General features: G+C 47.7%; 1 protein-coding gene across 2 annotated transcripts in view; it reads left to right on the top strand.

Annotated features, from left to right (window-relative positions):
• Positions 1–72: 72 nt before the first annotated feature.
• The window catches only part of UBE3C (ubiquitin protein ligase E3C), a 121,675-nt gene continuing 105,902 nt past the window's right edge, over positions 73–15,845 (top strand). The window contains exon 1 of one of the 2 annotated variants that reach the window (XM_086685378.1): positions 73–546. In XM_086685378.1, coding sequence (XP_086541504.1) covers positions 481–546 — 66 coding nt within the window. In that variant the 5' untranslated portion in view covers positions 73–480. The remainder of the gene's footprint in view (positions 547–15,845) is intronic. The other variant, XM_025929779.2, reaches the window with a different exon arrangement.

Here is a 15,845-nt window from a genome sequence, read left to right as displayed (position 1 = left end):
CGATAGCGGGCGCGCGCACGCCGGCGGTCCGCGGGGTGGAGGGCGTCGGCGCCGGGCGCGCGCGCGCAGGCGGGACCGCGCACGCCAGCCCCGGCCGGCGGCCATCTTTCCTCCCGGCGGCTGCTCCCGGTGCAAGTGCGGGGTCTGCGGCCCTGCCGGCGCCCTCGGCCTCGGCCGGAGCAGTGGGGAGGCGTGGATGAGGGGGGAGGTGAGGAGGAGCCGCCCCCCCAGTGTCGCCGCCTCCCCCACCCGAGGGCAGGCCGGGCGGGCAGAGCCCCCAGGGCGGGCTCGGGGTCGCTCCCCGCTGCGGCGTAGTCCTCCCCGCAGGCGACCCCTCCTCTCAGGAGACCCCTCCCCGCGGGAGACCCCTCCCCTCGGAGACCCCTCCCCGTAAGAGGCCCCTCCCCCGCGGGAGCCCGCCCCGCCCGCCCCGCTGCTCTCAGGGTCGGGGGCTCCTCCCAGATGGGATAAGCTGTAAAGATGTTTAGTTTTGAAGGGGATTTCAAAACGAGGCCCAAGGTGTCCCTCGGAGGCGCCAGTAGGAAGGTAAGAGCGGCCTGTGTGTCTGCGGCGTCTCGGGCCCCCCGGGCGGGCGGCCTGCGTCGGGGATCCGGGCCCCCGGAGGCGGGCGGGGGGCCGCGGGGCCGGCCCGCTGCGCGGCCACCTGCTTCTGATGGCGCTAAAGCGGGTCTGATGAGGAAAAGGGCTTTGTAGACGGGAATCGCCGGTGATCTGCGCTCCTTAGGTTCCAGACACTGCAAGGATGCTGAAGGCGGACAGCCCTTTGAATCCCGGTGGTGACAGAACTCGGGCAAAGGACATAATGTTTCTGTTTAAGATGAGCTCTCGCTACTCTCACCCTTGACTTCTGGTAGCGGTTGCTTTCAGAATCCACCACCTAAGGGGTGGTTTCTGTTGTAGGAAGTGGCCAGGATGTGTCTGTTAATGTCAACAACCTCTGAAATCCAGGCGCAACTCCTCGCCGGCCACGTGTTTGGATCCGAGGCTGTGTGGATTATTCTTCACCAGCTTTCTGGAAGGAGTGCGGGGACACTCTGGGACCGTTGGTCATACCATTATTCTTACAATTGTTTAGAGTGTGGGGGAGCAGGCTCCGGCCATCCTGCTGCCCTCTCTGATGACCGGCGGCTATTGGTTCAGCGGAACTGCCGACAGATAGGTGCCAGTGCTGTTTCATTCCCTTGTTTTTCACCATTTCTCCTCTGTGCCGGTTCATGGGTCCCTTTTCTGCCTGCTTAGGTTTTAAAGGTTCAAAATAAAAATCTGGCCCCCGTGCTTGAAGTGTTTGAAAAGTTTAAGTGAATCGAATTAGTTGATTATTTACTGAAGAATTTTTTTTTTTTTTTTTTTTTTTTTTAAATTTTTTTTTTTCAACGTTTATTTATTTTTGGGACAGAGAGAGACAAAGCATGAACGGGGGAGGGGCAGAGAGAGAGGGAGACACAGAATCGGAAACAGGCTCCAGGCTCTGAGCCATCAGCCCAGAGCCTGACGGGGGCTCGAACTCCCGGACCGCGAGATCGTGACCTGGCTGAAGTCGGACGCTTAACCGACTGCGCCACCCAGGCGCCCCTGAAGAATTTTTTAAACGTCTTTTACTTTATTTTTTATTTTATTTACTTATTTTAAAATAGTTTTTAATGTTTATTTGAGAGAGGGAGAGAGAGAGAGAGAGAGAGAGAGCGCGCGGGGGAGGGTCAGAGAGAGAGAACCCCAAGCAGCTGCGCTGTCAGCACAGACCCCAGCACCGGGCTTGATCTCCCCAACCATGAGATCATGACCTGAGCCGAAAGCAAGAGTGGGACGCTTGACAATGGGGCCACCCAGACGCCCCTAAAATGTCTTCTAAATGCTTTGCATATTGTTTTTGTTTGTTGAGTATATTCTGTATGTTACACTTAAATAAATAGCTGAGTTGTCACATAATCCTAAGTGCATACTCCAAGTAGGAACATCCCTTTAAAATTGTGCTCTGGGAGGGGCACCTCGGGGGCTCAGTCGGTTAAGCATCCGACTTCGGCTCAGGTCATGATCTCGTGGTTCGTGAGTTTGTGCCCCGTGTTGGGCTGTGTGCTGACAGCTCTGAGCCTGGAGCTGCTTTGGATTCTGTCTCCCTCCTTCTCCCTCCCCCCCCCGCCCCCCCCCCCCCGCTCTCTTTCTCTCTCTCTAAAAATAAACTTTAAAAAAGATTTCAAAAACATGTAAATAAAATTGTGCTTTAGGGGTGTGTATGATGGCCTCCTAGGATGGAGGAAGGGAACCCAGTAGGGAGTTGGTAGAGAAGTGTGCTGATGATTTTCAGGCTTTGAGTTGTGCATGACCATGATTGATTGAGGGTAGCTGGCTGCAGGACTAGGTGTTAGAGCTGGGTACTGTGTACGTGTGGCAGGGTGGGCAGGGGTGACCTTCCGTGGCTTGGGTATTCATGGAGATTACAGGTGAGATGGAGGAGGGTAGAAGAGGACTTGGAGCACTCCGGACCAGATCTGGTGTACAGGCGAGGTGGAGAGCACATGGCTGGTTGTACATGCACAGCGAGCTGGTGGCAGGTCACCACCTCACAACCCATGTCACTTCTCCGCAGGGGCTCCTGATTTCTCTTACAGACAGGAGTGCCCCCGCATGCCCTGCCAGTGCCCCGACCCCGTCTTCTCAGCTATGAGCACAGCTTCAGCCCGATGAAAGTGCTCATCTAGCAGTCACGGTCTTGGGGGAGGCTGCATATCCTGCTTTTTAGCTGTGCAGAACCGTTTTCTTTTTGATTGGGGTGCAGATTAGACATCCAATGTATGTGTCTTAGGTCATGTCCCTAGAAGAGCTTGAGGAAGTGACCTCGCTGCAGGTGAAATGGAGGCGGGAGAAGGAGAGGGCAGGGGAAAGGGTCTTCTTCCTTGGAGCCTGTCTCAGCCCCACGGGGAACTCAGGAGCTTGGCTGGCATCACGGGGCTGCCCCCTTCTTGAGTGAAGGGACCTGGAATTCTGTCACCCTCCCGTATGAGTTGGTCGTTGGCTGCAGGCAGCTCTTGGCGTGAGGGTGGGAGTGTGGCACTGGGCCCCTCTGCTGAGGGCAGTCACCCTGAGGGTAGCCTTTAGGAGCCGGCGGTGGCTAACACATGGCGGCTGGGGGATGGGTGGGGAGTCAACAGCAGATGCCGCTTGAAGGATGTCTGCGGTCCGCTGCACCCTTGTGACCACCCCACCCCCATCACATAACATTCCCAGCATTCCGTAGGCTCCCTCCTGCCCCCTTCCAGTCAGTATCCCTTCTCCCAAAGATAATTGCTGTTTGATCTCTGTTACTGTAGGTGAGTTTTGCCTGCTGAACTTGGTGTGAGTGGAGTCATATCCGGTTTGTTCCCGTTTTCCGGATTTGGCTTCTTTGGGTCCGCATTTCTCCGCGTTCCTCCACACTATAGTTGATGCATTCTGTACTTATGGGTGTGTGTAATGTCAGGTGTGCACTTACACTCGTGCTGGGTTCTGCACACACTTAGGCTTCGCTCTAGTGCACACACCTGCAGTGTGTGGAGGGGGCCGGTGGCCTTACTTCCTTGTCAACATTCATTATCGTTAGTCCTTTTAATTTTGGCAATTCTGGTGGCGATGTAGTTTCATTGTAGCTTTAATTTTGTTTCCTCGCAACTAATTCTGTTGAGCAGGTACAAATGCATATTTTCCTTAATTTTCTTTGGCTATGATACAATTCTTTCCCCTCATTTAAAAAGCAAAAGGTTATAATGGTCTTTCTTTCATGTATTAAATTATTCGTAATTGTTTCTCCTTTCTTGGGCTGGGTAGAAAACTGAATATGGCCACCTTTTAAATACATCTTTTTTTCCCCAAATTAAATGAGTATTTTAGTGGTTATTTGTAAAGGCTCTGTGTAGCATATGAAACATCATAAGGAAAAGTCCATGCCCTCCTTATAATCTTGTTGGAGAGACAAGACTTAGTTAGAAGTTAAATAACTATTGAGGGCGCCTGGGTGGTCAGTCGGTTGGGTGTCTGACTTTGGCTCAGGTCATGATCTCGCGGTTCGTGGGTTCAAGCCCTGCATCGGGCTCCATGCTGACAGCTCAGAGCCTGGAGCCTGCTTCCGATTCTGTCTCCTCCTCTCTGCCCCTCCCCCACTCGCACTCCTTCTCTCTGTGTGTCTCTCTTTCTCTCTCAAAAATAAACAACAACAAAACTAAATAACTATTGTTACTGTAACTATTGAAGTAATATTATTATTACATTCAAGAATTCTGTTGGGGCTGGTCCAGGAAGAGGTAGAGTTGGTTGGGGCTTAGTCTTGAAGGATGGATAGAATTAGGGTCGGTGGGTGGAAGGGGATACATGGAGTAAGTGTATACTGGATTCCACCGATTCTAAGTCACACAGTTTCCTGATTTTTAGTATTTCTGAAGTCAGGATACATCTTGGTGGCATGAGCTAGTTAGCGCAGTATTTTTTCCCTTTCTTGGAGTGCATAAAAGAATATTTTAGGAGCCATTTAATCACAAGTATAGAAATCCATTGAAAATAACTTAGTAGGGGGAAAAATCTATGGGAGGAATATGGTGCTATTTCAAAGAACGTAAGGACAGACGTAATCCAGATACCAAGTCATCAGGACCCAGGTGGTTACTCGGTTTTTCTCCCCAAGCTGTGCTGTCTCCTTCATTCTTGCCTCCCTGCCCACTGGCTTTCTCCCTTTTTCTTGCACATGATCTCAGCAGTGTATGATTTCCTAGTTTAGGTGTCCAGCTGGGGCAGTTGGATCTCAATTGCATTCCTCAGGAGAGGAAATCTGATTGGTCTGAGTCAGCTTTTCGCCTGATGAGCTGAGTCTGGGATGAGGTTGGGGTCTCTGGTCCACATAGAGCAGTATAGATGTGTGAGTTGTAGGGTGTGGATTCTCCAAGAGGGGAGTGGTTGTTAAATGGAATGTCTAGGTTCCTATGGACATAGACGGAGATGTGGAACAGGCTGTTGATTGTACCTGTGTGAAATGAGGGAGAAATCTGGGCCAGACATGCAGATTTGGTAGTTACCGGCAGATAGATGACTCAGAAAGAAGTCCCTAGGGAGAAGGCCTGGCGTTTGGGATGGGTTGTGGCCTGCAGGGTATTTTAACATCTAATAAGTGAGGAGAATACTTAGGAAAGAATCACCCCTGGTGGAGGGCGGGGTGGGGGTGGTGGGGAGGAGGCGTGACCACAGTGCCAAGCGCTGCAGGGAGGCACTGAGGCAATACTAACAAGCCACCAGGAAGACCTGGGTGGCTTCGTGGGGACAATACTCCAGGGTGGTAGGGTTGGAAGTCAGATCGCAGCATGCAGGGAGTGACCGGGAGGTCAAAAAGTGGCGAGATCTTTTTTTTTTTTTTTAAGTTTTTAGTTATTTGGGGGGGGGGGTCACATGTGAGCAGGGGAGGGGCAGACAGAGGGAGACAGAATCCCAAGCAGGATCCGTGCCGTCAGGGCGGAGCCTGACGTGGGGCTCCATCTCACAAGCATGAGATCATGACCTGAGCTGAAATCAAGAGTCAGACGCTCAGCCGACTGAGCCACCCAGGCGCCCCTGAAGTGTTTAACTTTGTAAGAAACTGCCAAGTGTCCTGCAAAGTGGCCGCACCATTTTGCCTCCCCACCAACAAACAGGGAGCGGTCCTGTTGCCTCACATCCTGTCCAGCCTCGGTGGTTGTCAGTGATCGCATTGTAGTCATTCTGCTAGGAGGCAGTGATGTCCTCGTCGTTTTCCTTTGCGGCTCCCTGATGACAAGGGGTGTGGATCACCTTTTCACGTGCTCATTTGCCATCTGTATACATTCCCTTTTGCCCACTTTTCAGTTAGTTGTCTTCTTACTGTTGAGTCTCAAGAGTTCTTTGTATACGTTTCTTATGTATTTGTATATATTTTGCGAATATACAAGTTCTTCAAATATGTCTTTTGCATATATTTTCCCCCAGTTTTTTCTAGCTTGTTTTTCTCATTCTCTTAACTGTCTTTTGCAGAGCAGAAGTTTGTGATTCTAATGCAGTCCAATTTTATCAATACTTTCTTTCACGGATTACGCTTCTGACGTCGTGTCTAAAAAGTTTGCCAAACACAAGGTCACGTGGCTTTTATAAGACGTTAGCTTCCAGTAGTTTTATACTTTTGTGTTTTACATTTGGGTCTTTGATCCATTTTGGGGACATTTTTGTGAAAGATACAAGGTCAGTGTCTGGTTTTCTGCTTTTGTTGTTATTCGTTTTTTTGCATGGAGGACCAATTGCTGCAGCCTGTTTTGTTGAAAAGCTGCCCTTTCTTTGTTGATCTGTTTGGGGTTTGTTTTGTTGTGTTTGTTTTGCCTACATCACCCTGTCTTGATTTCTGTCGCATTATGGGAAGTCTTGGAGTCGGATAGTGCCGCTTTGTTCTTTTTCGTCAGCATTGTGTGGGGTATTCTGGGATTTCATTGGGATTGTGCAATCTGTAGGTCAAGTTGGGAAAACCTGACATTTCGACAACATTGAGTATTCCTATCCGACACGGGGTAAGTACCTCCAGGGTTTAGTTCTTTGGTTTCATTCATCAGACTTTGATAGTTTTCCTTGTGTAAACCTTATATATGTTTTGTTAGATTTAGATCTAAGTGATTCATTTTTCTGGACCTAATATAATGGCACTATTTTTAATTTCAAATTCCAGCCGTTCATTGCTGGTATAAAGGAAAGCAGTTGAGTTTTGATTTGTATTAACCCTTAGCTCAGCTCCCAGCAGCCAGTTTCATAGTCTCTGTTTCCAGACATTTGACTTTTTTTCTTTAATTTTTTTTAACGTTTTTCTTTATTTTTGAGACAGAGAGAGACAGAGCACGAGCAGGGGTGGGACAGAGAGAGAGGGACACACAGAATCTGAAGCAGGCTCCAGGCTCTGAGCTGTCAGCACAGAGCCCGACGTGGGGCTCAAACTCACGGACCACGAGATCATGACCTGAGCTGAAGTCGGAGGATTAGCCAACTGAGCGACCCAGGCGCCCCCATTTGACTTTTTTTTTTTTTTTTTTTTTTTTTTTTTTTAGGAGTCTACGTTCCACATATAAGTGAGCTCATACGGTATTTGTCTTTGACTGGCTTATTTCACTGAGCACAGTGTCCTCAGGGTCCACCCATGTTGTCACAGATGGCAGGATCTTCATCTTTCTTGTGGCCAAATAACATCCTGTCGTGTATCCAGTGGCCGCATTTTTGTCCATCATCTGTTGATGTACATTTTGGTCGTTTCCATTTCTTGGTTGTTGGGAGAAACGCTGCAGTGAACATGAGGGTGCGGATAGCTCTTTGAGATCCTGTTTTTATTTCCTTTGGCTGTTACACACCCAGAAGTGGGACTGCTGGATCATAAGGTCGTTCTGTTTTTAAAACAAATTTTTAACGTTTATTTATTATTGAGAGATAGAGCATGAGCAGGGGAGGGGCAGAGAGAGGGAGACACAGAATCCAAAGCAGGCTCCAGGCTCCGAGCTGTCAGCACAGAGCCCGACGTGGAGCTCCAGCCCACGAACCTCGAGATCATGACCTGAGCCGGAGTCAGATGCTCAACTGGCTGAGCCACCCAGGCGCCCCAGGTTGTTCTGTTTTTAATTTTTTGAGGAACCTCCATACTGTTTTCCATAGCGGAAGTGATGTTTTTGGTTTTGTTTTTGATCAGTTTGTTGGAATTTTCTACATAGATGGTCCTGTCATCTGTGATCAAATACAGTTTTCTTTTTCTCTTCCTGATTTGTCTACCTGTTATATCCGTTTCTTTTCTCACTGCACTCTGCATTAGCTCCGACTTTCAGGAATGGTAAATCAGTGGTGTGGAGGGAATGCCCTAGCCTTGTTCCTGATCTTACTGGGAAAGTTGCTAGTTTGCCGCCATTAAGTTTGATGTTAACTGCAGATACTTTGTGGATGTTTTTTATCAAGGTGAGGAAGTTCCCTTCTATTTCTCGTTTACTGAGTTCTTATCATGAATGGGTGTTGGGGTTTGTCAAATGCTTTTCTGCATCTACTGATGTGGTCATGTGATTTTTCTTTAGTCCGTCGGTGTGGCGGATTACCCTCAATGATTTCTGAATGCTGAACCAGCCTTGCCGGCCTGGGATCACCACCACCGGCTGTCTTCTGTATTTATTTTTATACCTTGTTGGATTGTGTTTGACAGTATTTTGTTGGGGAGTTTTGCATCTATATTCGTAAGAGATAGTGGTCTTTGATATTACTTGTGATATTTTTTTCTGGGTTTGGCATTAGGGTAATGCTGGGCTCATAGAAGGAGTTATTATACTCTAGGGCCTACCAAAGCCAGCTACTGCAAGTTTAATTTTCCTCTTTGATAGGTGTAGACAATTTTTTCTTCTTCTTAAGTTTATTTATTTTGAGAGAGACAGTGCAAGCGGGGAAGGGGCAGAGAGAGGGGGACAGAGGATCGGAAGTGGGCGCGGGGCTTGAACTCAGAAACTGTGAGATCGTGACCTGAGCCGAAGTCAACCATTCAACCGACTGAGCCATCCAGGCGCCTAGGTTTGGACTACATTTAAGATTGTAGAACTCTGATTGGCTGGCTCTGTAAAACTGCCCTCTATTCTGCAATTGAAGATCTTATGTAAAATCTTTTAACTTAAAAAAAATCCCATGCTATTTTGTTTTAAAAAGCTGGCACTGGGTATATGTGTTGTCATGCCTACTCTGTGTACGTTGCAGTAGGAACTAAAACTTTCTTACAGATCTGGCAGTGAGTGAAGTAAAAATGCGTTCTAAGGTCAGATTTAAAAGTGTTAATTTTCTGTCAGTCTGGTATCACACTGCCGTTTCATCCGCCAGTGCTGCGTCTCTTCTCTTGGGTGTAATTAACTGGTGGCCTTCACACACAAGACCAAAAACCTGTAGTTCCCTGTAGCAGAGGTCGGGAATTCACGATCTGGTTCTTAGGGAAATCAAGCAGAAGAGAAGGGCTGAGACTGTTTGTCTAATTCTCTTTGTACTACTTGCACTCAGGGCCTAGGGTGAGGCAAGCAGGGCCCCTCAAGTACCACTGGAGGGTTCAAGGTGGCCTTACTGTCAAGCTCACACCGTGGCTGGCCCTGCACTGGCACCGCCCTGAGCGCGAGCACCTCCTTAAATTTTGTTCCCCAGGTATGAGCTTGCCTTGCTAGTCCCTGCCTGCCTTTGCACACTTAAGCCGATTTTCGTGGGTTATGCAGTTAATTGCCAACTAGGTCTCTTAACTAAAGTAATGCGCATTACAGGAAGCCTCATAGGACTGCAGAAGAGCCTCAAAAGAGTTTATTGCAAAAGCAGTCTGGAGCTTTCTTCGAATGTAACTTTCCCTGTATTCTTAGAACTTTCATAGAATGCAGACAGCTGGGAGCTTGGAAGTTAGGCACCTTATTATTTTATACCACCGTAAGGGTATCTGCTTTCCACCTGTTCCTGTTCTGCCACGGCCTCTGCGTGCCCGCACCGGTTGTCATCATAAAGGCAGGAGCAGGAACTTCTGTCGGCGTGTGTCCATGCGGTCCGGCACCTCCCGTGGTAACCGGGTTAAAGACGGAAATGCCTGCTGGCGGTGTGGGTGCCTTGTAAGTTGTCTCAGCCTGCCGGCTGGGGGGCGGGGAGCAGTTGAACATCAGAGGTCTTAACAAGGTACATCCCTTCTCATCCAGTTATTGTGCTTTAAGACCTTTATCCTAAGGAACTAATCTGACAGGTGCAGAGGAAAGACGCAGGGGAAGAGATGATTGCGGCGACACCCATAATATTGAACAATTGGAAACAACATAAACGTCTAGCAGGAAATTTGTGAAGCAAATGGTAATACAACAGTGTAACGGAATATTAGACAGCCGTTATTAATATTTATATTTTAATGTCTTATATTTATTAAAAGGATTCATTGTTAATGGAAACAAGCAGATTACAAAACAGGACTTCAGTGTGCATTTAAATTACATTAATCTAAATGTCACAGTACCTGCTTTACCCCTTTCTTAATTTCCAGTGAATGAAGGACGTGGTACTTACAGTTCCTGTAGAATGGTGGCTTGGAGCAGTACGTTCTTGTTGTCCACTCAGTTTTGTGGGACGGGGATCTGAGAGCAGTTGGTGGTGGTTCTGGCTCAGGATCTCTGTGGGGCTGCGGTGCCTAAAGCCTTGCCTGGGCGGGCTGGCTTGTCCACGTGCTGGGGGAGCCACTCCTGGGCTGGCTCGTCCACGTGCACGGAAGTTAGTGCTGGGTCTTGGTGGGAGGTGTCAGGTCCCTGGTACGTGCACCTCTCCTTAGAACTCCTTGACTGTCCTCCTGACGTGGCGTGTGACCTGGGAGTGCAGGGAGAGAGCGGCATGCCTGTGCGAGGGGGTCCTGAAAGTCACATACATTTTTGTCGGATTCTGTTTGTCTATCCCGTCCACACTCAAGGTCGGGCTGGGGGTGGGGGTGGGGGTGGGGGTCACGCTCCACCTCTTAAAGGGAAGCAACCCCAGAGACCTTGTGGAAATATGCTGAAGCCACCGCAGAAGGGGTATCCGTTTCAGCTAAGTTGTAAATGCTAGTAACACACGACTTACATGTGCCATTATTCTGTCTTAACAGTCTGTTAGGATTTAAATATTATGGCTTTCCTTCCCTCCTACTATATTGAGTCAGTGGTTACTGGCTATGTAACTGTTATGCAAATATGAAGCAGTTAAAAAGCAAAGATTATCAACCAAATAAATTTTCAGTAGATGTTTTCGTGAAACGTAGTCGACTCAGACAGTTTTGTAGCTCTGCGCCTTAGAAACGTAAGCAGGTGTCATTTATTTGCAGCAGTGGGAATTTACTTACTTAGATCATTTACCTCTTTGATCCAGCCACCCTTGGAGAAGGGGGGGGCACACAGTTGGGCCAGGGGGCGTAGATAATTTTGGGCTGAGTGTCTGTGGGTTGTCACCATGACAACCGTAGGGCAGGAGGCAGTCACGTGAGGGTATAGAAGAGAAGTGAGTGAAGTAGGGGAGTATCACAGTAAATTTTGGGCCATCTGGGAGCTCTTTTGGATGGTGGTATACCAGAATGGAGGGACGAAGCTTGTTTTCCTTTTCGTGCTGTGTGTATCCTGTTTCCAGAACCCCAAGCAAATGGCATAAGGTTAGTGCCCTAGGCTTTTGTATGCTGGACTGGGATCCTTGCTACTATGTATATATGGACCTCGTTGCCATCGGGGAGGAGGGACAGCACGGACAGAAGTGGCCAGCCGCGGAGAAGTGGTAATCACCTACAGATTGCTCAACGTGGCTGGAGTCAGTGTTGGAGAGAAGGCCGGTGAGAGGCCGTCAGGGCCCAGATCATAAAGGTTCTGTGGGTCACACTCAGGCATATCTAGGCATGTGGGTGAGCCAGTGAGGGATTTTAAGCAGTAAAGTGACTGTGGGCAAACGGGTTTTGGAGAGATGAGTGTGGGGCAGTGCGGGTGGTCGGAGGCCAGGCGAGGGAGGGAGGCAGCCGCAGTTGTGCAGACGAGTAATGCGGGCCTGACGCACCGTGGTGGGCACCTGAGTGGAGGGGCCTTCGAGAGCCGTGGACGAGGTAGAATCGGTGAGCTCTGCAATGAGAGGGGGCCCTTCAGGCGTTCGTCTGGGATTACCGGAGCGGAGAGTGAGGCCGTGAACCAAGACGTTAAATTCCTAGGGAGTTGTTCGGTTTGAGTGGTGGAGGGTGTTTAGGAAGCGCCGGTCTGGAGCTTTGGGTAGAGGCCCGGAGTCCCTAAGTCCATCAGCAGGTGGTGGAAATTGTGCGATGCACAGAGTCCTCAGGAGAAAGGGTTCGCTCAGGAGGCTCCGAACAGAACTCCCACGGCTGCCAGCATTTACACAAGAGGCAGAGAAAGGGGAGTGCAAAGGCGATCGTGCCGTCAGGACCTGGTGAGCGAAAGGCTAGCGTGATGTCCGTGTGTGGGTGGCCACACTCGCCCCCAGACAGTAGCTTTAATGAGGGAATGCGCGGAGGCAGAGTGGGAAAAAGCAGGGACTGGTGGAGGACCGCGGACCTGTTGAATGAGGCTTTATTTTGAGGCCTTTGTGTTTTGCTGTAGCCATTCCTCTCTGCCTTGTGTTTAGACTCGATGTTATCCCAAAGCAGAGAGTCAAGTCGTTCCATCTCTTTTCTAAAATTAAAATTTTGTTTTATGTTTAAAAATTACCGTACATGGGGGCGCCTGGGTGGCTCCGTCGGTTAAGCGTCTGATGCTTGATTTCGGCTCAGGTCATGAGCTCACTGTTCGCGGGATCAAGCACCGTGTCGGGCTTGAGCTGACAGTGTGGAGTGTGCTTGGGATTCTCTCTCTCTTCTCTCTCTCTGCCCTTCCCCCACTCGTTCCCCCTCTGTCTCTCAAAAAACATAAACTTAAAACAACTTGAAAATTAAAAAAATACATGCTCATTGTGTGGACTTGGAAGTATTTATGTTTATTCTTAAAAAAAAAATTTTTTTTAATGTATATTTTTGAGAGAGCGAGAGAGAGACCAAGCGCAAGCAGGGGAGGGGCAGAGAGACAGGGAGGCACAGAATCCGAAGCAGGCTCCAGGCTCCGACTGAGCCACCCAGGCGCCTCCGTTCATCCTTTCTTTTTGGACATTTAGGTTGTTTTTATCGTGAACATCTTTAGAGCCAACAATGTAATTACTTTTTAGGATAAATTAAAGAAGTTGAATTGCTTGGTCAAAGTATGCACATTGTAAAGGCTTTTGATACACTTTGTTCTCTGGAAAACAGGAATCAGTTTCTATTCCCTGGTTGCTTGGGTTCAGTGCTGCCTTTGCTTCTTTGCCCCGCTGTCAGCCTCTCCAGCCTCTCGGGCCTTTTCTCTCCAGGGTGTTTCCGTTTCCCTCTTCCCTCCTTACAGGTAGGCAGGCCACCGTCCTCGGTATTTGTCCCCGGCAGGGTGCTTTGCCCCTGTGCTCTCGCTTCTTGACTTTTTAATTTAAATGTGTTAGCATTCCTTGGAACTTCTTCCAAGGAAGAAATCAGAGCCAGAGAGTCCAGAACTTTGGCAAAAACTGCAGGGCTCGGGTGTCGGACTGCCGGTCTGTGGTCCAGGACGCGCTGCTGGGGGTTGTGTGGCCTGCACACGCCATGTCTGCCATCTCGCCACGCTGCGGTTTCCCGTGGAAGGTCCAGGAGCACGTCCCCCAGGCCCTGGGAAGGTGGCTCCAATAAAACCCTACTTCCTTTTGAGTTAATTTTCCTTTTAATGAAGCTTTAATGCTCTAATGTTTTTAAGGGGCATCAGTAAACCCTGGTGTGTGGGCGATCAGCACAATTCATACCACATACTTCCTGCAAAACATGAAGTTGTGTGGGGCGCCTGGGTGGCTCAGTCGGTTGAGCGTCAGGCTTCGGCTCAGGTCGTGATCTCGCGGTCTGTGAGTTCGAGCCCCGCGTCGGGCTCTGTGTTGACAGCTCGGAGCCTGGAATCTGCTTTGGATTCTGTGTCTCCCTCTCTCTCTGCCCCTCCCCCACTCATGTTCAGTCTCTGTCTCAGAAATAAACATTAAAAAAAATTTAAAAAAGACAAAACAAAACATGAAGTTGTGAAAAGCGTGATGGGAACCTGAAAAAATGTTATCTCTATGACCAACTGCAGTTTCATTGCTTATCTTTTCTGGGCTTCTCTTTTTCACAACTTGTAATACCAAAGTATTTCTTGTTAATCAGAAAGTCAGACTGAATTACTTTTAATATTACCTTGCTCTAATAATGTTTCCATTTCCAGTCAGGGGCCTTTAAAGCAGTGTTAACTTTTTTTTTAATTGAAAAAAATTATAAAAACAATGAGACAGATCCATCCATCTAAAGACTCCTGATTTCCCCACTGTTACCAGTTTCCTCAGTGTCTGTTTGGAACTAGTGTAAACATAAATAAACATATCCCCCCATCACCTTTTCAGTGATAAGGAGAGAACGTACTACAGTTCTCCTGAGTGCTGTATCTTTTTTTTAATTAATTAATTTATTTTTTATTAAAAAAATTTGTTTTTAATGTTCATTTATTTTTGAGAGAGAGAGTGAGACGGGGGAGGGCCAGAGAGAGGGGGACACAGAATCGGAAGCGGGCTCCAGCCTCCGAGCTGTCAGCACAGAACCCGACGTGGGGCTCGAACCACGAACCGTGAGAACATGACCTGAGCCGAAGTCGGACGCCCACCCGACTGAGCCCCCCAGAAGCCCCTCCTGAGTGCTGTGTCGTAATGAGTCCACACCAGCACCTGTAGGTCTCTGGCGCTCTGTTTCCCAGGTGCGTCACGTTCCACTACATGGTTTGTATCTGTGAGTCTTTCCAGGTTTATCGGAATGGGATTTAAACTGTTGCATTTTGCTTTGGATACTTTATTTTTTAAAGTGGGCTCTTTTCTGATTATAAAATAGTGTTTATTACAGAAAATTTTAAATTACTGCCATAAGTAAAGAAAAATTACTTCTTTGGAACCCTCCCCTCTATTTAGAAATAATACACTATTGATTTGTGGATAAATGTTCTTCCAGTCTTTTTCTATATATTTTTTGAATTAGGAATCATTTTGCACATTTTGTTTTATAAATATGATATTTAGCACTTACGGTATTTGATGCACCTTTAAATACTTTTTGCTTGCACGTGAAGTTAGTTTCTCTTAGATTTTCATAGAGGTTCTTAGGAAAAACCTGCAAATTGTAGGTTGTGCATTATTCACAAATAATACTTTTGCTAGCATTTAACATTTTAATTAACTCAAAGGGAAGTGTTTTACTTGACTATTCTTTGAGTTGTGTAAAACTGCTCTTCTGTTAGTGCATGAGAGTGGGAAAATACCAACTTAAAACAGGTGTGAAACTGATTATTCTGTTTACACTGTTAAATGTAGTAAATTGCTAACGGAAAATAACCCAAATAGTGAAACAGAGGAAGCTTCATAATTGCTTTAAAAATCAAGATATTAATAAGCATGCTGAAGTTCTTTTTATATGGTTAGCGGTCTGTCTGAGCATTTGGTTTATGGAAATTACATTATATAAATGTACTTTGACTTCCATTCAGATTTTCGACCATAAATTTTTAAATTCGGATAGTTAATGAAATCTGATTTAAACTATATATGACTGATTTTTTTTTAAACTTCATTTTGTTACCCCTAAATGTGTTTGCCAAAAACAAAAAACGTGTTTTGTCCTATTGAAAAACATCTCTGTTAACGGCATTTTTGAAGTTTGGCCACATTCAATTTTCAGAGGAGACAAGATAATGTGTCTAAAGCTCAAGGCTCAAATAGGGAAGTTTGCTTCGTTCACTCTTGTTTACATGTTGAGGAAGAGATGTAGTGTCACAGCTGTGGAGGGAAGATGAGGGTCGAAAGGACCGTGGGCGCCGACTCGTCATGCCAGAAACACTTGATGAGTGTGTTTTGTGAACTGGGATAGAACTGCTCCTGAGAATTCCCTGCTCTTTCTAGGCCTGTAGGATTTAAAACGCAAGCGGTGCTTTCCAGTATGCGTGTAATGAATCGGAGCGGTCACGGTCTGAGGGTTCTTTTTGGTGGTGCTTCCCTGTTCTTTTCCTCCCAGCCACTTCGTATGGACTTGTTTACGTGGAGCTGGTTTTGAAAATTTATGTCGTCTTGTGGCTTCGCTGGTTTATTACAAAGGTGAGAACGTGTTCCATGGGCATGGGTAATAACTCAAGCAGTAGAAAATAACGACGCAGAGGAAAGCGGTCCACGTCCTCTCACCCACCCCTCACTGCCTCCGTCACGGGTCCTGACAGTCAGACTGTTCTCTGCGTGTGGAATCGTCCGGG

The sequence above is a fragment of the Puma concolor genome, chromosome A2 (assembly GCF_028749965.1).
Source record: "Puma concolor isolate L17-30 chromosome A2, mPumCon1.1.hap2, whole genome shotgun sequence".
Lineage (NCBI taxonomy): Eukaryota > Metazoa > Chordata > Mammalia > Carnivora > Felidae > Puma > Puma concolor.
The sequence above is the reverse complement of the archived record's forward strand: the minus strand, read 5'-3'. Positions and strand labels throughout refer to the sequence as shown.